This window comes from Saccoglossus kowalevskii, chromosome 5, assembly GCF_978046115.1.
Source record: "Saccoglossus kowalevskii chromosome 5, keSacKowa6.1, whole genome shotgun sequence".
NCBI classification, from domain to species: domain Eukaryota; kingdom Metazoa; phylum Hemichordata; class Enteropneusta; family Harrimaniidae; genus Saccoglossus; species Saccoglossus kowalevskii.
In genome coordinates this window covers 14,924,496-14,946,773 of record NC_140645.1, presented here as the reverse complement: position 1 = coordinate 14,946,773, position 22,278 = coordinate 14,924,496, and the positions used below count along the sequence as shown (strand labels likewise).

At 36.1% G+C, this 22,278-nt stretch overlaps 2 protein-coding genes and 2 long non-coding RNA genes across 4 annotated transcripts in view; 2 read left to right on the top strand and 2 right to left on the bottom strand.

Annotated features, from left to right (window-relative positions):
* Positions 1 to 2,480: 2,480 nt before the first annotated feature.
* On the bottom strand, positions 2,481 to 3,575 carry LOC102806382 (beta-1,3-galactosyltransferase 5-like). Its single transcript, XM_006812500.2, has one exon. It carries the CDS (start codon positions 3,573 to 3,575, stop codon positions 2,481 to 2,483), a length of 1,095 nt encoding a protein of 364 aa, XP_006812563.2.
* An 8,880-nt stretch (positions 3,576 to 12,455) lies between these two features.
* Positions 12,456 to 13,882, top strand: LOC146745803 (uncharacterized). The gene is made up of 2 exons (XR_014929513.1): positions 12,456 to 12,798; positions 13,540 to 13,882. It is a non-coding gene; the product is annotated as an uncharacterized LOC146745803 (long non-coding RNA).
* LOC146745802 (uncharacterized) lies at positions 13,759 to 15,437 on the bottom strand. The gene is made up of 2 exons (XR_014929512.1): positions 15,142 to 15,437; positions 13,759 to 14,094 (listed from the first exon to the last, which is right to left on the bottom strand). It is a non-coding gene; the product is annotated as an uncharacterized LOC146745802 (long non-coding RNA).
* A 2,694-nt stretch (positions 15,438 to 18,131) lies between these two features.
* Positions 18,132 to 22,278, top strand: part of LOC102806264 (uncharacterized) — a 41,548-nt gene continuing 37,401 nt past the window's right edge. Inside the window, exon 1 of the mRNA XM_085499145.1 lies at positions 18,132 to 18,331. Within this exon, the coding sequence (XP_085355271.1) occupies positions 18,229 to 18,331 (103 nt within the window). The 5' untranslated portion in view covers positions 18,132 to 18,228. The remainder of the gene's footprint in view (positions 18,332 to 22,278) is intronic.

Genomic DNA, 22,278 nt, shown 5'->3' with positions numbered 1-22,278 from the left:
TTTCAATTCTGCAAAGGTTGTTCAGTATCTTTTTCTTACTGACTTCTTCCGGTGTTCTGGTTGATTTAACATATGTTTGTATATCGTTGCGCGACACTGGAGCTGTGGCACCTTCATTAGATGGATCAAAATTGGAAATACGCCAAGTAATGACATTGCTTAATGCATACACATATACATTGAAAAATATATATCCACATATTGTGGCAAATAACAAAAAGGTGAAACCAGGCTTCCATCTTCTTAGCATAATGTTAAATCGGAAATGTGATGCTTGTAATATAAACGTAGTAAGGTACCTTTAGGGTGCAAGTCGAACGGCACATGTATGTCACCACATGCCTATATGAAATGTGGAATAATGTGGCCTTTGTGTTGTGTTGTAACTATATTTTATGATGCAATATGTTACCTGGCAGTAATGCTGACAAATAGGCTCAGTAAAATGAAATAACATAAAATACTGATAAAATGTAAAAACAGCTTGGAATTGAATCGTAATAATTCGGTAATCATCCCCATATTCAGTAATAGCGTGTATTATTGGCATCGCACAGTTCAATGATCTCTATATAAACCTTTGTATTCATTCAACCGAGAAGCAAAATAATTTTACACATAGTAAAATCTAAAGATCGGATTGCAAGCCCCTGTAAAACATGCCCTTTATCGGAGTTGTTATGGAGTATGACAATACAAATAGTAAATATTATGGAGGGATGTCGAACTGAACTACCAATGAGGTTGCATTTATATTCACTTGCTATCAAAGTAACATTGGTTGATTTTTGAACTCAAATATTATTTATTGGACGTTAATACGATACAATTTATAAGTACTGGTCATAACATATACATCATAGAAATTATATCTCAACATAGTTGATTATTACAAAAAGAGTGATTCATTTTATAGTACTGAAAATTGAGATTGACGGTGTGTCAAAACAGTTATCAAGAACAAAACAAAACCAAAGTACTCATCATTAAATAGGCAATTCAGAAAGATATTTGACTTCATAGTATGAATGTTACACATCATAGTTATAAATGGTCGTAGTTGCAACTAGGCATAATGAATGCGCTTCAAAAGTTGTGAATATTTGATGATAGTAAAATTCTTATTGTCATATAGTGCAATAGAAAGCTGTTTTTTAAAGTCAAATTAAAAGTATGAATCGTTAATCTCAAGTTCAAATACATATCATTACAATATACCTACTAAATATATGACTTTGGATACGAAGTACATACATCAATACATCGGTATGTGAAATTGAAGAATTTGACTTCTTTGTAAAACAAGTTTTTAAATAATTAAATGTTTGTTTAATTAGCAATAAGTCATATTCGTATATATATCCTTATATATTCGTATATATCCTTCTTGACAAAACTGTGGAGATTATTCTATATATATGTTATGTATATGTAGTGACTATAACCTTTTTCACTTTTTAAAATGTCTGATAATATTCTCAATGAATTCTATTAATTTATCATGTCGTATAGTGGAATGCAGTTAAAATCAGGGGTGCTAATTGAAGTCACAAGAAAAATCGAGTGCGATTTCATTATTTTTTTCAAAAGTTCAGTGGTATTTTGGGATACCCATGTTATCGTAGATAAAGTAGATGTTAATAGTTTAAGAAAACCCTTGGTTGAACATTTATATGATTCAACAATAATTATAGTTTTGTATATTATTTTTATGTGTACGAGTTTCACATAATATCTATTCTAAAGATTAGACAGACAGTCTAGTGCATCAGCAGAGTTGAATACAGATGTAACCCACAAGTTTGTGAACCTGACATGACACTTAATTTTCAACAGCCTTCCTATCGTTTGGATCATTGTTTGTTATTTTTTATGAGTGACTGCAGTTATATTGAAGTTCTCTGAACTTGGGTCCAGATGATAGGGTGTTTCGAAGAGTACAATGTGGAGAAATATCAAGATCCCAAGTTATAACTGAACTAGCAAGGACATAATTGGAAAAAGAGGTAGTGCAGTGAAACGTTAAACACTAAATAATGTTGATGAATTCATCTTGGTCACCAATCAAGATAACATAACAAGATAACAATGTCCTTCTGATAACATAGTGTTTGTCACACCCGTCTGTCAGTCACATGTAAGTTCATTGACCCAGTCCTCAGACTTTAATATACCACATTGGCATGTGCAGCACATTCCATTAATATCTGACAAATGAAAATGGAATATTCCAATTGAGCAACTATTGTATACAAATCACTAAAACTCTGACAATATTACTGATATTCTTTAATTGAAAATGCAAAATGTTCACACATTCAATTACTTTAACACAAATCTGTGTGTAAAAGGCATTTGTTCAGTTTAAATAATTTAACTACAACCATTCAAGTCATTAAATCTGCTCATTGCGTGCAATTTACAACAGAAGTGTATACCGTTATATTCGTTTAAGTCATTTTGATATTGAGACATCATAATTACGTTTTGCCATTACTGGTAACACATTCCTTCTCATAACCTGGCCAAAAGTCCAGCATTGTACGTGATGTGACATTGTGAACTGCAAAATATACTTTGAAGAGACAACGTGACTCTAACACATCATTGTAAATGCTAATTCTCTTTTCTGGGTAGACAGTAACATTTAGATTAGACATGACTACGCCAATGAATGCATCTTCTGAAGAGATGTATCCTGTTGGGTGTGACGACATATATTCATAACATTTTCTTGCAATATCTTGTGAAAGAATGTAAAGAGCTCCAGAAGCGTATCTGGGATAATAGTCTTTTGGATATGCTTCAAATGAAGTATACCAGCGATGTCGTGAACGACGAATGACATGAGACCTGTTTTGCATGTGACCAAGATAAAGACCTGTTTTTGGCAAAGACTTTACTATGGTATATATTTTCTTCAAATTCACGATAACGTCATCGTCAGTTTTGATGACGTAGTCAACGGATTTACAGAAACACTGCGACCATCTAAAAAACATAATTGTTTTCAGCGTTAAGTTTCTATAGTGCTCTATGAAACTTCCTTGGACGAGATCATCATATTGTTTATTTTCACGATTCAGCATTTCCTGGAACTCTGCAGTCTCGTTTGTTCCAATAAGAAATATTACTCGAGAAGAAAAACGATTTAGAAGATCCTTGTTTGCCCATGTCTGCCTTACGGCTGCACGCTGTTCAAAATTTAGCACTGACGATTCAACACCTACAAGAAACGATATACTCTGTGTAGATGATATACTGTTACATTTCTTGCTGGGCGTTATCAGAAAATCAAAGTCATCAGGCAAGTGATCATAGTTTGTTTCAATTCTGCAAAGGTTGTTCAGTATCTTTTTCTTACTGACTTCTTCCGGTGTTCTGGTTGATTTAACATCTGTTTGTATATCCTTGCGCGACACTGGAGCTGTGGCACCTTCATTAGTTGGATCAAAATTGGAAATACGCCAAGTAATGACATTGCTTAATGCATACACATATACATTGAAAGATATATATCCACATATTGAGGCAAATAACAAACAGGTGAAACCAGGTTTCCATCTTCTTGGCATAATGTTAAATCGGAAATGTGATGCTTGTAATATAAACGTAGTAAGGTACCCGTTAATTTGCAAGTCAAACGGCACATGCATGTCACCACATGTCTATATGAAATGTTATGAAACAATCTGTTACCTGGCAGTAATACTGACAAATAAGCTTAGCAGAATGAAAAAAACATAAATTACTAATAAAATGTAAAACAGCTTGGAATTGAATAATAATAATAATTGGGCAATCATCCCCATATTCAGTAATAGGGTGTATCAATGGCATCGCACAGTTCAATAAACTCTATATAAAGATCTGACAGGCAGTTGTGACTGCAGTTGTATTAAAGTTTTCTGAACTTGGGTCCACGTGAAAGGTGGAGAAATATTGCGATCCCAAGTTATAACAGGACTAGCAAGGGCCTAATTGAAAAAGAGGTAGTGGAGTCACAAGGTTTTTGAGAAAACTAACTACATTAAATTAAACACTAAATAATGTTGATGAATTCATCTTGGTCACCAATCAATATAACATAACAAGATAACAATGTCCTTCTAATAACATGGTGTTTGTCACATCCGTCTGTCCGTCACATGTATGTTCATTGACCCAGTCCTCAGACTTTAATATTGGCATGTGCGGAACATTCCATTATTATCTGACAAATGAAAATGGAATGTCCCAATTGAGCAACTATTGTATACAAATCACTAAAACTATAATATTACTGATATCCTATAATATTACTGCAAATGCAAAATGATGTTAACCTTCGCACATTAAATTTTTTAACACAGATGTGTGTTTTAAAGGCATTTGGAGGGTTTAAATAATGTAACAACATTCATTAAAGTCAGTGAATCTGCTTATTGTGTGCAACACGTCCTTTTACTTTTTTTTACATCAGAGGTGTATACCGTTACATTCGTTTAAGGCATGTTGATGACGCTTCCAGTCTACTTTCATAGCAAAAAGGTCAGTTTCCATGACATTTTAAAGTGTCTAGATGGATAATAACATTATAGTGTTAGCTTTTATTTTTGCATTTGTTTCCATGGCGATAAGATTTCTTTATATTTCAAAATTGTGTTCTGTGGTATGGGATATAACAGTCATATATTGTTTTTTATCCGAATCCCAATATTGTTTCAATATTAAGAATATTATAAATATTAAAGTATTAGTATTTAAAACCAGTTCACTGAGCCAGAAGATTGGTTCGGTGTGAATATACTAAGTCTATTACTTCAGTGAAAAGTCTTATTCGCGTGTAATTCATGAAGAATAACTTCAGAAGTCATCTTCACTGGGTGAGATGTGTTAACCAGCAGATTAGCTCAAATAGAGTTGGCTCCGGACATTCTATTAGAACGCGCTGTTCCACTACAGCGCGTTCTATTACAGAGCGATGCGCCCTCTACTGTGACTTCGATCTAACCCCCAGCGACTTACTCAACCGACGCTCGCCGAGATTTTGACGTTCGGTACGGTATGGTCCGGTTTACTTCTATATGAATGATCTCAAGCCGGTGCTGATTAGCACTTTAAATTGGGAAACTTTTAAAGGCTTCATTTTAGTATTGTTTCAATGCCCTGATATACCGACCTCAATAGTAGAGCAACAAGGGTGAAGCTAGCGAACGCTATTTTAAAATCGACACAATTGCAGACAATTTTGAAAATGTTTGTAGTAAAATGTTCCTTAGCACAATAAACATTGAAACAATATAATAATTTATTACAGTATAAATTTGGGCCTAAATTGTTCGTTTTCGATAATTTTTGCTGAAAAAAGTTAATAAATGAATGAACAATGCGAAATACATGTATATAATTATCCGACACAAATACCCTACGGTGGTCATTTCGGGGCCAGATTAGCTGCAATATTTAGTGTTGACTGTCCAGCTATTCAATCTCACACCCCGGAAAACAACAATAATGATGACACTAATACCAAAGTGCTAGATGTTACAGGGAGGAGACCTTTGATGCAACACAGTGAATATAAGGTATAACTAGACCAATTTATTTTATATATAAATCATTTTCCACCTGTCACAGTAACTACTTAATATTTTTAAGAGATCTTTGCAATCCGATCACCGTATCTGAAAACATTGCTGCATCATCTGCAAATAGTAAGCAGAAAGGTTTGACAACGTGATTCTAACACATCATTGTAACATTCAGCTTACACATGACTACACGGATGAATGCATCTTCTGTACCCTGTTGGATGTCTCAGCATATATTTACAACATCTTCTTGCAACATCTTATGAAAGAATGTACAGAGCTTCAGAAACGTAACGTGGATAATTCGCTTCAAATGAAGTAAGCCAGCAACGTCGTGACCTACGAATGGCATGAGGAATTTATTTTCTTTAAATTCACAATAACATCATCGTCGTCAGTTTTGATGACATAGTGTATAGATAGACAGAAATACTGCAACCATCTAAGAAATATAACTGAGTTAAAAAGAGTTACGTTTCTATAGGCCTCTATAAAACTGCCTTCAGCATTTCCTCGAGCAGATATCTTTTTTAGAATGTCCTACTTTTTTAGAATGTCCATGTCTGCCTAATGGCTACACGCTGTTCAAAATTTAACACCTGTTTCTGTAGGCTTGTAGTAAAAGTAAAATCCTCTGGCAGTTATTCATACAATGTGGTTGTTTACTTATGTTGCGGTTTGTTCTATGACTTCAGCAGGTCTAGTGCCATATTATATACGACTATCCAGAATAATTGTTGAAATGCTGACATGATTGTCCCTTGCATAACGACCTTCAACCCTTTTAATATACAGGTCTGAGGCAGTAGAGTAGGTCTGAGTTGCAGATGAGTTTGTTGCCTATGATGCAATCCATATATACAAATCCAAACTACAAATTAAAGCAATCAGTAGACAAAAAATTATAGTTTTTCCCGTTTTTGCTAGGTTGAGATACCGTAACGGAGACAAGTGCATCCTTACCATGTTAAAACCAATAAATGAGGCTGCAATCCACGAGGTTGTATGTAACGATTCTATAAACAATAATATGCAAACTGTTATCTGCTCGTCAGACAGGTGCCACAGTTCAGTATTGCGACGAATCCAAAGTGGTTGGTATAAATGTAGTTAAAAAATGAATGAGATTGGGGGTTGGCAAATCTTATTTCAAGCACCGATATGCAACACCAGAGTCATAAAACATGTCGTGAGATGTAAAGCCCCTTTCACAATTGGTGCCAAACAGACTACAACGGCTTGCGACTCGAAATTTTTCCCGTTGTACGACTCGTTGTAGCCGTTGTCCCACTTATTGTACGATCCAGATGCGACAAAATGGTCGCATCTCGGTCGGGGAAAAAAACAGTGCTGCTCCGATATTTTGAGCGACTGACGCGATGAAAAATAATTGCACGACAAGCAGTACGAGTGTTGTGCGACTTTGCACGCACTCGTAAGACCCCGAACGAGTGTTGCACGAGTATTTTCATGTCGTACGATGATGCATCCTGTCGTACGAGTCCGTTGTACCACCCTAAGACTATTGGAAGACCTGTCTTGCCCCCTTTGCAACGTTGTACGATTTTTGTTTCACCCCCAATATAAGCTCGAGAACTCCTGAGCTTTCATCCCAAATGTCTGGACCATCCATACTGTAAACATGACTGCTGCTCGACCAATAGCTCCTGGGAGGCTCTTGCATTTGCTAAGTCTGAGAAGGCACTGTATACTAAATAAATATAATATTTGTGTTTCAAAACATGCATGGTTACAACAAAAATTACGATTCTATATTATTATTAATAATAATCCTAATATTACACTGGACATATGGTATGCATCCATGCGATTTAATTGTGTCCGATGTTACAGCGGCCGTCACCGCAATAATTGGACTGGGTATCACCCAGGACAACCATATGTTAGCATTTGTTTCACTAAATGATCCGAAGTGATTTGAGCCATCGTATTTATAGGCCAACACCTCGCGCGACAGGTGGTGCGGTGTGTCGCACAATGGGTCGTAGCCTTGTACGATCGGTTGTAGTAGTCGTACAACAGGTCGCTAGGTCGCGCGACATATGGCGCTACAAAACGCATATGTCGTGCGACTTGGTCGCATCATCTTTCAACCGTTGCAGCCGTTGTACGACTGTTGCACCCGGAAACATGAAAATAATCGCACGATTACGTCTCACGGCTGTTGTATCCTGGTGCAGTGGTCGTTCACCTTTCGTACGATTTTATATATTGCTTGCGACTCAAAGACAACACTTCTACAACAGGATGGAAAAAATATTGTTCGAAAAAAAAAATTATCGCACGAGTGAGTCGCCAATTGTGAAAGGGGCTTAAAGTGAGATGAAGGTGATTCAATTGGTTTTCAATTGATAGATTATAACATCAGCAATGTGACGTGTGCGTATAACATGAACAAAAATCACATAAGTAAATGCACAAACGACACCTCATACTATCTAGACCATTAACCGTTGTGGTGTACAGTCAGACGTAAAACGTCAGGTAAATTGAAATCTTCACAATATGCATACAACTCTACATCTTGGATCCAGTGCAACTAACATAGTATCCCATCACAAGGCTCGTTTATAATATTTATAACATCAAAATAACGTATTTAGTACATTTATAACATATATTACCATGTTTTCAAAACCACTATTTTTGTTTGAAGATAATACACACAAATGCACGTGCACAGATGTTGTTGAATATTCAGTTTATCAGACACTTGAATACTTAATAAAGATGAAATGCATTATTTTAAACACACGTTTCAAAAACAAATGGACATTCAGTTTGCTATTTTGTATGAGAATTTTATACTCAAAGAATATTTGACGATAATGTTAACATTAAATACATTTCTATAGGTTTCAAAGAGAACAAATATTTGTTTCTAATTTGCATGGGTATATAATCAAGTTCAGATACACACATGTTGTCCAGCTCAAATTTCGACAAAATGGATAGAATCAAGTAACAGTCTAACCTGCCAGTTTCTTGATACATAATCGACAGTTGACTAGCTAGCTATACAGGACACCAGTGCTTGTAAATGAATAAACCTACACCCACTTGTATAACAGCTGGTGTAATCCTTCATTCATTTCTCATGCACTTAAATATAACACATTTGTTTGTGAGAATTATTTGCTAACGCAGGTCACGAGTGCCATGTACTTTTCATGCACTTAATTTTGTCATACATACGATTATCAACGGTCTGAGACAATACTCGTGTTGAATGACATAACAATCCTTCTAAACTCGTAGAAATACAATTGAACATACTGTCATGAATTTGTTTGTGCGTATCTGTTGATCGACTTATTTAGCTGATTACTAGTGAATGCCTGTGTTATATCTGTCATCATTTAGGCTCATGCGAGGTCCTGGACGGAACTTGACTCAGTGATTTGGAACTAATGACGATGTAACCGTCGCTATTCGGACTACTACTTCTGACAGTTGGGTATTCGCAGTTAGTAATATAGTGAACGATTAATCAAAAGATATGACGTGTACAGTACTTAGTGTGATTGGCTGTATGATTGAAGGTTACGCCCTAGAGTCTTTATATTGCTTTGTAATTGGTTAAGGTTTTGAAAGTGAATAAAGTTGTTTTAGTTGGTCTTGGCGAGAACACCACGAGAGACGCAGTCTTGGGTCAGCCTTGCGATAGTCTTGGGGACTTTTTCCCAGGGCGCTGTGTCTTATAGAGTACTCGACTGACCGACTAAAGACGAGAGTTGATACTATTTCGTTGTGTGCGTCTATTTGACTGTAAAGCTGAAGTGACTTTCCCGATCCCCACCTCAAGCAGGCGTGACAGAGACGAGATTTCCCCCCTGACACGTGTTGGAGAACCCCAGAGGAGAAGAATTTCCCCGTGATAATACACTCCGACCCTGTATTGTATGTATCAACCCATTGACCCATGCTGTGTGGCGCGTATCGTGTGGACGGGTTTCACGTTCTCTGCACGTAATAAGCTCGGTTATTAAGCATCCTTTTTTGGGGATGCCCGGTGGCCGAGGGGAAGACGTGTAGTGGCGTGAAGCTAGGCGATTAGGTGCCGTACGCGAGCGCCGGTTCGAGTCACGCACGCAGTACGTATTTACTATAATTAGACATAGTCTTTACCTTGCCGTTTATTCGGTGTTATTTGCTTACTTTACTTCCTATGTCGACAGCAACTATGAGTTTAAAAATTATTTCTCAGTACTTATTCACTGTTAAAATGCTGTACCATTACTTTCACCATCCTACTACAGCCAGATCTGAAGGCCTTTGCCGCATTCTGGCCATGCTGTGTGGCGCGTATCGTGTGGACGGGTTTCACGTTCTCTGCACGTAATAAGCTCGGTTATTAAGCATCCTTTTTTGGGGATGCCCGGTGGCCGAGGGGAAGACGTGTAGTGGCGTGAAGCTAGGCGATTAGGTGCCGTACGCGAGCGCCGGTTCGAGTCACGCACGCAGTACGTATTTACTATAATTAGACATAGTCTTTACCTTGCCGTTTATTCGATGTTATTTGCTTACTGTATTGTATGTGTAGTTTAAGTTTATATAACCAGTGACAATGAAGATTTTTTTGAATCTGCTTGTTGAACAGTTTGCATTCTGTCCTGCGTGTCTCCTGAACAAGTCGGACTGATACAACCCCGAACACCAGAATAGTTCACATCGGACAGTTCAGTTAATATCCGTGTACAAACGTGTTTTTTTTATTATTATTTTGCTTGACCCATAAAAATGTGATTCCTTTATATTTGTTACGTTCAAATGATGGCGGTGTATATGGATAGTGCCATGGGGATTTATTCGTTATGCCAAATTGTGCAAATGCATAAATAACGTTATTTTCCATAGGAATATTAAGTTCAGAGCATCACGAGAAATATTGGGTTCAGAAGATGAGAGCAAAATATGTTCACTATTTGCTATTATGAAGAATGGGAAACTCGTATATTCAGAATCAAATAGGTGAAGATTATTAGCCTCAGGTGACCAGATTTGCTGAAAACGCAAATGTGATTTTTATGAACTTGTTTAAGAGTCGCGGTTTTTATTGAAACAGGTCATAATGCTGTTTTAAAACGCCCCAACGGGCAAAGGGGTGTGTTATGTGATATTCGATCTTTATTATTCTCGATTCTTAAGAAATGGCCGCAAATAGTCATAGATTGTTTTCATGATATATTAATAATTTCTGTGATATATTTCCATATTCGTCCTTTGGTTCACTGTATCATGTTTGAGTGTCAAGAGTACGAAATATCATGTTGTCACAATGATACATACGTATAGATTGATACACACAGCGGGATTGAGTTTTTTGAGAATTAAATACAAAAGATTTTCTGCAGAATTAAAATCTTTGTTCTCATATCATGAATAACCTGCACTATATATAAACATAACATTTGTACACACTTTAGGCACTATAACCTAATTTTAAATGTAAATAAGGCTTAAAGCGGGAGGGTCGTCACCTGCGCACGCGCGAGAATTGAGTCCCAAGCGACGATAACAACACACGCTAAAAACGCAAAGGCTCGTAGGTAGACGCTTGTTTGTAAACAATGACACGCTATGGCCATCTGATGCATGCGCAGGTGACGACTTCCCCGCTTTAAAGACTTTAATTTTTCAATGTTTCTTTTACAAAAACGGCAGACGCAGATAATAAGTATTTTCTTTTAAAATCTTGTTATTTTGTTCAAAAATGTAAGACAGAACATTTAATATTTGAACCTTATGGTGGGCAAGTTTTAAACAAACTCGTAATGGCCTCCTTGCTTGCTGATTTGTTTTTGTATTCTCGTGGGAACGAATTCTTTATGCACAAATATGACAAATTTGTGTTGGTGTTTTCTGAGTAACTTTGAAATGTATTAATCATGTTGAACATATGTAGTACACCGGAAATAATGATATAATTATATTCGGAACTATAAATATATCCGGCTTTCTATCATTTTGAATCCAGGGCCGGGTGGATTAAGGGTTTCATTGTGTACTTGTCTAATTATGAGTTCCGTTGCGTTGGAGTGTATTATTATTTTGAACATACGTGGTACACAGAAAATAATGAGATATTTGCTTTCGCTATTACGTATATTTTCGGTTATTACGAGGATATCGAACAGTATGTACGCAGACAGTACAGCGGAAGTGTCGACCGACGCGCAATGACTGTAATGTATTAATCTTACGGCACATAAGTAGCACTCTGACACTGATGTGATGTTTGCATTCGTAACTACGAATATTTCCGACATTATAATGTATGTTATGCTTACCATGATACTAAACAATCATGCTACAGCTGTTGTGTATTATACGTGCTATTATACATAGGACTACTTAGCTGGCGTGTTACAAGACAGGGCGTGCGTTGAATGGTAATTAACCACCTTTTTAACAACACTTTTTAGAATTAAATGATAACAATATGACATTTAAGATATGCCATTTTTAGTTTGTTGTATGGATACATTCTTCATATATTATATATATGACCCTTTTTGAGTGTGCTCCATTCAAAATGGCCTTCAGGTTTTCTAATAAAATAAAGTGTCATATTATCTCACTCACAGTTGCCCAGGTCATCGGTGCCTGTCGATAAACAAACAGACGCATTCCCATGTAACAGCTGACGTAACTGAAGTGAGCTCTCACACGTCGCGTTTCGGAGAAATCGCAAGTGAAATAAATTCAATTCTTAAAGTGCCTGTGAAATGGCTGCTATTTTCACGTCTAAAATTATCAATTGATACATAAATATTATTAATTTTTATGTTTCTAAGCATAAATTATTTTTTTTAAGTGAAAAAATGTGTTTTAAACTCAGTCTACAGCAACTTTATTTTTTGTATTTTAAAACGAGGCTCCTCATTAGCTATTCATTGCCATACAGAAATTCCCCTTGTGACGTCAGAAAGGGAAGTTGCTGGACAGCTCGCATTGCCGATACGTGTAAATAAGGCAAATTTCTTGTGCAGTTTTCTCGTCTTTGACTAAATTGTCACTTATGTACTTTTTCGTCGAGGAAGAACGGGCCATAATGAACACTTGGATATCAAATTTGTTGCACGGGGTTGAGTTAGATGCGAGATATGTCCGTTCTGGTGTGGCTGGTCGCAGTGATGTCACCGTCCCCGGCGCACGTTTGTAAACTATCGCTGAACCTCGGCACTGGACAACTTTCGAGTCGGTAAGAAGTTCTAGTTTTTTTTGTTCTAGTTGAGCTTACTACTCTTTATAAAATATCTTATCGATAATTTCAAAGAGGTATGTGTGAACTCTTTATTATGCTCGATAAACTTAGATCGCGAATTTCCTCAGAAATATTGCCTGCTTCGTTCAAACGTGCATTGGCATCCATATATTGGATTTTCGTTCATGGTCGAAGGCGTGAGTGTCTCGTGTGGACCGAATGACATCGGCGTTTTACTTTATCACGTTTGATTTTTTTTTGCACAAATGAAACTCTTATTTTTTTCCACCATCAACAATTTCTGATATGGTTGTTGGGATCGGCCGACGTCTCTGTGGGCTGCTCTACACACGTAAAATGCCCAATGTTTTGACCTGGCTTCCCTTCACACGAAGCGCGGGTGTGCATTACATCCGCAGGTTTCAAAATTTTAAACGTAAATTTGAAAAATGTTTGGTGAAATAAAATTGACATATTATTATGAAAAGAAAATGAAGAAAAAAAATTTAATTATTTTTTGAATAATCGTTTGAGAGGATTGGGTGGCAATTGCTTATACTTATGTACTAATTGTAAATGTGTTCAATATTTTTTTCATCCATAATTCAAACACATATATAACATAATAATAGTTGCCTTTATTATAGTAACAAAAGATGCATCATAAAACGAATGAATTACGTATAAACAAATGCCAAATAAAGATTGTGACCTTATTTATTTTCTAAACCTCCACAGGTTAACGAGGGGATACTTGAAGTTCCTTGAAAAAGACTACAGTACTACCAGAGTGAGCAGTAACACATTTATCAATATTTATGTCAGAGAATTATTTAGGACTTAAATTACCAAATCTTGGTTTTTCATAGATTCCAAAATCTGAAGATGTGTTTCCTTTTTTTCATTGTCACACAGTGTCACTCAATTAAAACTATATACTAATTATAGTAATAGTAATCCATGTACAAATTATATTTTATTCACATTATTTTCCTCACATACATGTACAGACAATCCAATGTTTACATTGTCATATTTCTTTGTTCATCACAAGTCTAAATAAAATTTGTGAACTGTGTAACGTAGCCTGTTTTTTATTAGCATAATTGTTGCAGCATCTGGAAATGTATTTACACTGTTATGTGAATCTTGTAGTGTGGCAATGAACTGCCGAGACTTTGTCAGGGTGGGCATACTGGCTGTTGAGTGGCAGGGGTGCATCATCAAGTGTATGTAATACACAATCTCCTCCAACATACAAGTCTAGTGTATTGAAGAGCTCTTCTACGTAATCTGTAAATTATAATGAGAGCATTTTGATTCAACAATAGTAGATAGAAAACCATAAAGAATCATATCATACATGCTCTATTGAAGTACATTTCCAGTAGAAGCATCAAAATTAAAATAAAAAGAAAACATATTTTGACATTCTAGACGTTAAACTATAGTGATCAATAAAATAGGGAAATAACTAAAAAAAACGACAAATCAGTTACTAAATAAATGACCGCCGCGTGGAAATAGATTCAGTTGAAATGGGTGAACGCGTCGGGTCACGACGAGGACAAGTGCGTGACTGGTGGCGTTTAATTGGATAACAAAAATAATTGAGAGCAACACACATACAGACAAATTCAGAGTGGACTCAGTTAGCGTGATTGTCATACTTATTTACTTGGTGATAACGCATTGACAGCCAAAGCCCGGATTCTTATTCCATAAATGATTTCTAGACATCTCGACCCAAGACATTTCGACCCAAATTGAACATCTCGACCCACCGCATCGATGCGACCCTGTCTCAATGTGGCGACGCGAACCTCTATCTAGTTCAACGTTGATCGACATCTTTTGATTCGAAACATCGTGTACTATCTACTAGTATTTCCAACGCGTGTGGTCGGCGCCTTTGATTGCGTTAATTTTGTTTTTTATTCGCGAAATCTATCACTGGCAGCGTTTGTTTTGTCATGTCTCATAACTGAAAGTCCAAGCTGACTTTGTTTTGGCTGTAGGTATGAAAAACGGGTCGGGATTTTTTGGGGTCGAGATGTCCAGTACCCCCATAAATTATTTCGCAGATCAAGCTAGAAGGAAAGTAACAGAGGTGTGAATTCGACATTCAGCACCAATCACCGAACAATTCAGAAACTTTTAGCCTGCGAAAATGAAAACAATTAGCAGTGTGTAAGGACTGCGTAATTTCCTGTTTGTCCGACGCGTCGTTTTCGTGTTACTATCAACAATTATTGATACCTTTACATAACGCAAACTTAATTGTCTCTATGAAGCGATAATCAGGATGGCAAAACAAGTCAAATGATTTGAAACACTTACCCGACGTCTCTCTCTCTCTTCTGAAATCCGCCTCGGTGATCATGCGCTGGTTCGGAATCTATTTCTTTCAAAATTGTTGGTATTGCGCCAGGTTTAAGTTGTCGGCGCTTCTCTTTAAAACCTAGTTGTTTTTTCACGGCCGAAGACAGTTTTTCGAAAAAAGAATCTGAGGTGAAGTGGACACTACATATGACGCTGTAAGGAGAAGGTCCACCCCAACCTTTTCTCGTTGTTTTCACGGCTTTCGTTTACTGACGTCGCACCTTCGGATCGTTTGGAAAAGTGGTGAATACTTACACTATGACTATACGTATTACTGCAACCGCCCACAACACAACGTTTAACCATCACAAACGTTTGTTCTGAAAACAACTTCTAAAAACTCTCTATCTCAAAAAAACAAAAAAAAAATGACAAAAAAAAGAAATGCCGACCGAAAAATGTATATCGTTTAAAAGTATGTTGAATCACGCAGTGTTATATAAGTACAGCTCAGGAGTATGGCTTCCTCTCATATTTTGGCATTTGGTGGCGCACTTTCGGCGAGAGTCGGAAATCCGGAAACAGTCGACCGTTTCAGGATAGGTGGGCGTGGCTACAGCACGAGATATATCTTAAATTTACTTGGATAGGAGTAACCATTTTGACAAAAAAAATCAATAACTGCCCAATTCAGTAGGACACGGATCTAAAATAGTTAACGTGAGAGTGGGCATTGCACAGGCACTTTAATGGAGGTCATATGGCGAGTGGTTAATTGATTGTATGAGCCCATAAAAAGTGTGTTGTTTAGTGTTATGTATACTGTTGTACTTACTAACCAGTTATGTATGAGTTCATGTTTGTAGTTAGCATAGATAGATCACACAGCAGCACCTTAACACATGCATACACTAAAACCTAACAATTACCTAGACTTAGTGGCGAATTAAAATCACGGCGAGTTCAAAAATGTCCACTGACACAATAAGATATTTTCTTTGTATAATTAATTGTTCAAAATATACAGCAACTTGAAGAACGATAACCCACTAACAAACATATGGGATTCTTCGGCCAATTATATCAGTTTTAAAAGATAATTTAGAAACGCAATTTTTGACCCACGCGCTGCTCTAGCATGACATACGGGAAATGTTGGCTCATAGTAAAACAGTAATGGTGGATTTTCATATATATCCTACGCTTGTTTTCTCTCTCAAAAGAACAACAACGTATTGGTAGCGCGTAAAACATCAGAAGTATCATTTCCGGTAAATTGGTGATGACACTAAAGATCGACACCGAGTTGGAAGACACCTAGCTCTAGCGCCATCTATGGCCATTAAATCGAATAATTTATTTTCAGACTGAAAAAGAGGGTTTATTTTTATTTACAAAAATTTACAGTAGAAATGGCTAGTTTTCAGCCAGAGCACGGTTTGGCGGTGCACAAAATAACTGACATCACTGGCACCATGATGACATATACTGCAAAATCTGTAACCGTTTATGCGTTTTATGATCATTTCGACTAATTTTCATAGCATTGTAAGTTGGAAGTGAATGTGTAAAATTTAAATACGGATTAAGAAATTTCTCAGACACTGGAAAGAAATGCATTTGTAACAGGAAACGAACGAAATCAAGTATACATAAGGAGGTTTAAAGTTGCCATAGCAACCCCAGTAAATACACCAATGAGAGTCCAGTCAGACTCTGCTCAAGAAAGACGAGAATGGTCAATTATAAGTGAAATGTAAAAATGTCTGAAAAGCTCTTTCGTCCTTAAGTATGATTTAAGCATATTAAAATGACTTCCTCCATTTAAACTATCTCACTGATTGACTAACTGGGATTGTTACCTTGATGGATCACTTAACTTATGGGACGAGACTGTCGACTTTTGTTAGGCACTCAAAAGAAATTGACGAGGTCTGCCACCCGAACTCAATACGTCGACCCTGTTCACTGAAGGAAATTTTTTATCTGACAAAATTGCAAAAAGACGCTATTTAGGGGCGGTGGCAATGTTTCCGGGACGTAAAAAGGAGTTTATGCGGAGAAATGCATAAGTTTAAGAAGTTGTGTCAAAAATTAGTCCATACAATTTTACTTTTTTTTTCGAAATCTAGCCCATGTTTCTCGGATTATATTTTACGAAAAGGTCGATCCATAATCAGGATACTTAGGGGGATAATCCCATTTGGGTGACATCACACCTGTGTCAGTGCCCGGGCGATACCAAATCAAACGGTTTTGCGGACCAGATATAAAAAAAAAACTCCCTCACCGCGATGGCCAAATAGGCAGACCTAGGTTGAAACAGTCACGATCCATATATACGGATATTTTTGTTATGACATATTTTTTTTTTTTCATTTTATATTTGACCCTGAAATATATTAACACTGTGTGTCAAACGTTGCAGTAACAGTTCCAGTGTCACGGTGTGTAGATAAACAGACAAATAAATAAAAAAAACTTACAAACAAACAAACAAACAAACAAACAAATAAATAAATAAATAAATAAATAAATAAATAAATAAATAAATAAATAAATAAATAAATAAATAAATAAATACTTGTAAACTAGAGTCAGTGTGAAGGAAACATGAAATTAAAAACACAGTCTTACACGGATCCAAGTTGTAAATTTTTTTATTCAATATATAACCAAACTATATCAATATATTTGGTTTTATTTATTTGATACAACTGATTTTTTACTCATAATATTAATTTTGAATCGGTGACACCATATTCAGAAATGTGAAGTTTGGAATATTGTTTACGGACAAACACGCACACGCGAAAAGTCAGTCATAAGGTTAATTAAGACTAATTAATACTAATTAAAACGTTATAATGTATTCTAAATGTTGAATTTAATTTTGTGACGTTTCCTCCAAATAATCAGGACACCGTCCAAGACGTATAGCGCCCCCAACAACGTCCCATTCCTAAATTGGTGCGCGTCGGGTTACAAATCTCCATAGTGACCAAGGGCAAGATGGCGGAAGCGTGAACTCGTTGAGCTCAGTCGAGCGTCAAACAGTAGAGGAAACAGTCACATAGACGGTCTGTGCCACAAGAATCAGCCAAGATGGCTATGGAAAAGCAGTACACGATTAAGGATACCCATTCCAGAGCAATCACGGCATTGGGGTACCATCCGCTGAGACGTGAAATTCTTGCTGGGTGCGAAGGTACGTGAATACGAGTCAGTGAGTCAACACTGATTCGATGAGTTTGGTTTAGCCATATACTATAAATACTACTAAGCGTGAGCTCCACTGTTAGCGAACGTCTGAAATTATTTGGCGACTCCTGGAACCAGTCGCAATCGGTTTGCAAAGTGGGAAACCATTATTGAGAAAGTCGTCGTATAAGTTTAGATTTTTTTTTTCGCGCGGAACTTCGCTCAACCTCAGTCAGAACACAGTCCCTCGACTGTGGTCAGAAACACGGGTGAAAAGTTCCAGGGAAAGTTGCTAGTCGTTGTTGACACGAATATCACTTCAACACAATAGTGGTTACCCCAGCCGCGACAGTACTTCTAAATTACGCATGTGGCCGCAATGAGTGCTGAGTATTTGTTCGTTTTAGTTTAGTTTTTTTAGTTTACTTTGTAACACCGGCAGTTGACATTCCGTTGTGAGGTACGTCACACTTGAACTTGACGATATCAACATATGAGATTTTATACTCAAAAGGTAGACTAAGAAATTCGGGGTGCGGGATTCGATGGCAAATTTTATTTTAAAAAAATCGGAAGGAAAAAAAAATCAAACACACATTTGATATAGGAATAATAAAATGTTTTCTTGTAACATCATCGTGAAAAAAAAATTAGCTCAATCCTTAATACAAAGCCTATAAAAAAAAATATTTGCAGTTTTCCTACCATCCCCTTCTGCATTGTTGCTAATGGTACTCCCCTGAGGGATTGACCATTAGAAATTGGGGGGTACTATATATACTACATATATATATATATATATAGTTTTGATTTCTTCATATTTCTCAACAGAATTTATTTTTAAAGATATTCATGTGTTTAAGCGAGCAGATTTAATTGAGTAGCTTTCCCCTTTTTTCGGCTTTTGCCATTATTGAATAGAATTTTTTGACTTAATTATTATTTGAAGATATAATATGGCGAGTGAAAAAAATAAAAGTCTCTATTGTTTCAGTTTTACATTTTTTCTATAATTATTTTATGATTTGTTGCGTATTAAAAATTAGATTTTTGAATTATACAAGAGTTTTCAGAGAGAGGTATTTTGTTGGGCTAGCTATTTTCAGATATTGAATTTATGATCTGCTATTGTATCTAACTCAAACTGTAAAAGACTTCCCAGAAATTTTAAAGCTATCTGAGTATTTTAAAGCCTAGAATACTGTTGACAAATTTATACTGTCGAAAAATATTTGTAAAAAGTACTGTGAAATATATCTTTTTAGCATATACATGTATGTTATTTGAACTAGAATCTGTAATTTTGCTAATTCAAAATGTCATTAATTTAAAATAAAATATATTTTCATAATGAGATTGTTGGCACTTTAGCTAAATTAAGATTCCATTAAATGTGCATCAAGCCAAATTTACTAAAAAGACATGTAGCTACTTCACCAGTAATAGCATACTCTAATGCATGGTTGATCAAGCAATAAACCAAGAGGGGGGGTCAATGACAGGGAATAACTGACATGACCTTAACAATTACAAGAATTGTCTTTAGCTTTGTACAGGGAGGTCAACAGCATTGTGTGAGTAAGATTTATAGAGTAACAGTGAGGATACATTACTCTTCCTTTTCAGCTATTTCAAAAGAAGTCCTTGCTTAAAAAAACAAATCACTTCATCTTGTCAAGGTTCCATATTGATTAGATAATAATTTTGTCAAGATCATAAAATTCTACACAAATCTGAGGCCAAGGAAAACAAAAATCTGCAGTTTCTTGCTCTATATAATAATGCTTGAAATAATGAAGTGTATTGAATTTGTTTTGAAAATAAACACTGAAATGAACAGTATATCAATTTTGAATATGAGTTGATTGTTTTCCATACATTAATTATGTACGTTGGTATGGGCATGTGCTGAGGAGGGAGGATGGGCATGTATTAAGAAGGGCCCTTGATTTAGAGGTGAGCGGTCCAAGGAAAAGGGGAAGGCCAAAGAAGACGTGGAAGATGCAAGTGGAGGAGGAGAGTGGGAAGGTTGGGATGAGGATGAGGGATGCTTTAAATCGTGCAAAGTGGAGGGAGGGGGTAAGAGCGATTGCCACTAGTTTAAGGTGAATCCGGCCACCCTCGTCTTCGGGGACCAAACCGGATTTAAAACTCTGGACTACTACTACTACTAATTATTTGCTGGGTTTCGATTTCATTATTTTCACTAATAAATAAAATCTGCTAAATTATATCTGTGAACATGTAAAAGAACAATAGAACTCATTGTTTCCCTGATAAAATCGTAAACTCAGTGAATATGGTCTAAATAGTGAAAATAAATGGTTTTACATTAACTAGATTTAAAGCCCCCCTCTCCCCCCCCCAGACATGTATACAGATTATTGAACACCAGCATTGAAACTAAAGATATTCAATTCTCCTTTATGATATCATACGTACACAATCCCTACTAGTGTGAGTATACCTGTAGGCTCATATGAGCATGAGCATAATGTCAAAAGGAAGAAACTTAATGTTTTATATTTATTTTTCATATGTACTCATTAACTCCGTGCAAAATGTTAGAAAATTTCTATATTTTCTTGAATTGTTCGAATGTACTTGAGTATGGTTAGTTTTACACCACAAACAAGCAGAAGTGGTTTCACATGAGAAAACATTCTACTGCACACAGACATGTGAATACCTTTCAAAAAGATATGTGACCTGTTATTTTCATTTCTGAAAAATGTTGTTCTCCACACACCTACTCATTCAGAGTTGCAAAAACATTACAATGCTTTTTTTTCTATTTTTACTTTTCCCGCAGAGGGACTGACTGTAATACGTCAGTCATCATGTCGGATAAACACACAAGTATATTTGTCATCATGAAATCCAAAATGGCTGACTGGTGGCCATCTTGTTTTCACAAATGCAGTTCCACAGAGCCATATCTGAAACATGCCTGGACCAATCGAGTTCCAACTTCACACAATACATGTATGTTCTATATCTCACGTCTATAAAACAAACAGGGACTATGTCATTGACAGGGACTTGTACTGTAAACGCTGACACATGTTAAAATTTTAGTGGATTTGATGTTGCAGAGCTAGGTTTTAGATTCACTGACTTGCAACAGAAATAAATAATCATCGAAATAAGCAAAAATAAAACCCAGTGAATAATTAGGCCCTATATAGTACTTTATATGGTAGGCATAGAATTCTCACGACAGTAACCACCAACAAAATATTTTCATTTTCTGTTTTAATTTCCCTCTGAATACTGTTAACTGACTAATTTTCAGTGGGTTTAAGTTTCACTGATTTAACATTTAGATAATGTGTTCTATGCTAAATTTCACATATTCACTGGGTTTTAATTTAGCGCATTTTCCAGTCAGCAAAATAAGTAAAATTAAAACTCAGTGAATAATTAATCCCTTTACAGTAATAAGACAGGATTGCACATTGTAATTATCCCCTTGTATGCCAAGGACTACTTTCTACTCTTAACACAAAATATAATTTTTTTCCCATATTTCAGATTCTTCAACAATTTTGATTAACTCCTTCAGCAAATAAGAAATAATGTTCATTTGGTCCAAAATTAACGAAGAAATTATAGAAAAGTTCTTAAAAACATTCAAAATGTTGCAATTACATTTTGGTGTTCAAAAGGTTACGATAATGATTTATATGAATATTATCAATAGATAGTCGGTGTAAAGTGTCAATAAACATGGTGGAAATACTTCACGGTGCTTGAGATAGAACGCATGCTCATTTTTTAGTCTATTGAATTTTATGATGCGAACATTCACGAATTGGCATAACAATCACCACTGAAATCTCTTTGTTCTTTTTTTTTTTTCTGTTGTTTTAGAAAAGATACAAATACAGATGGAAACCATTTAAAGTTGCCAAGAGATTGTATTGATCGGTTACCCCGGTGTAACACTGGTGG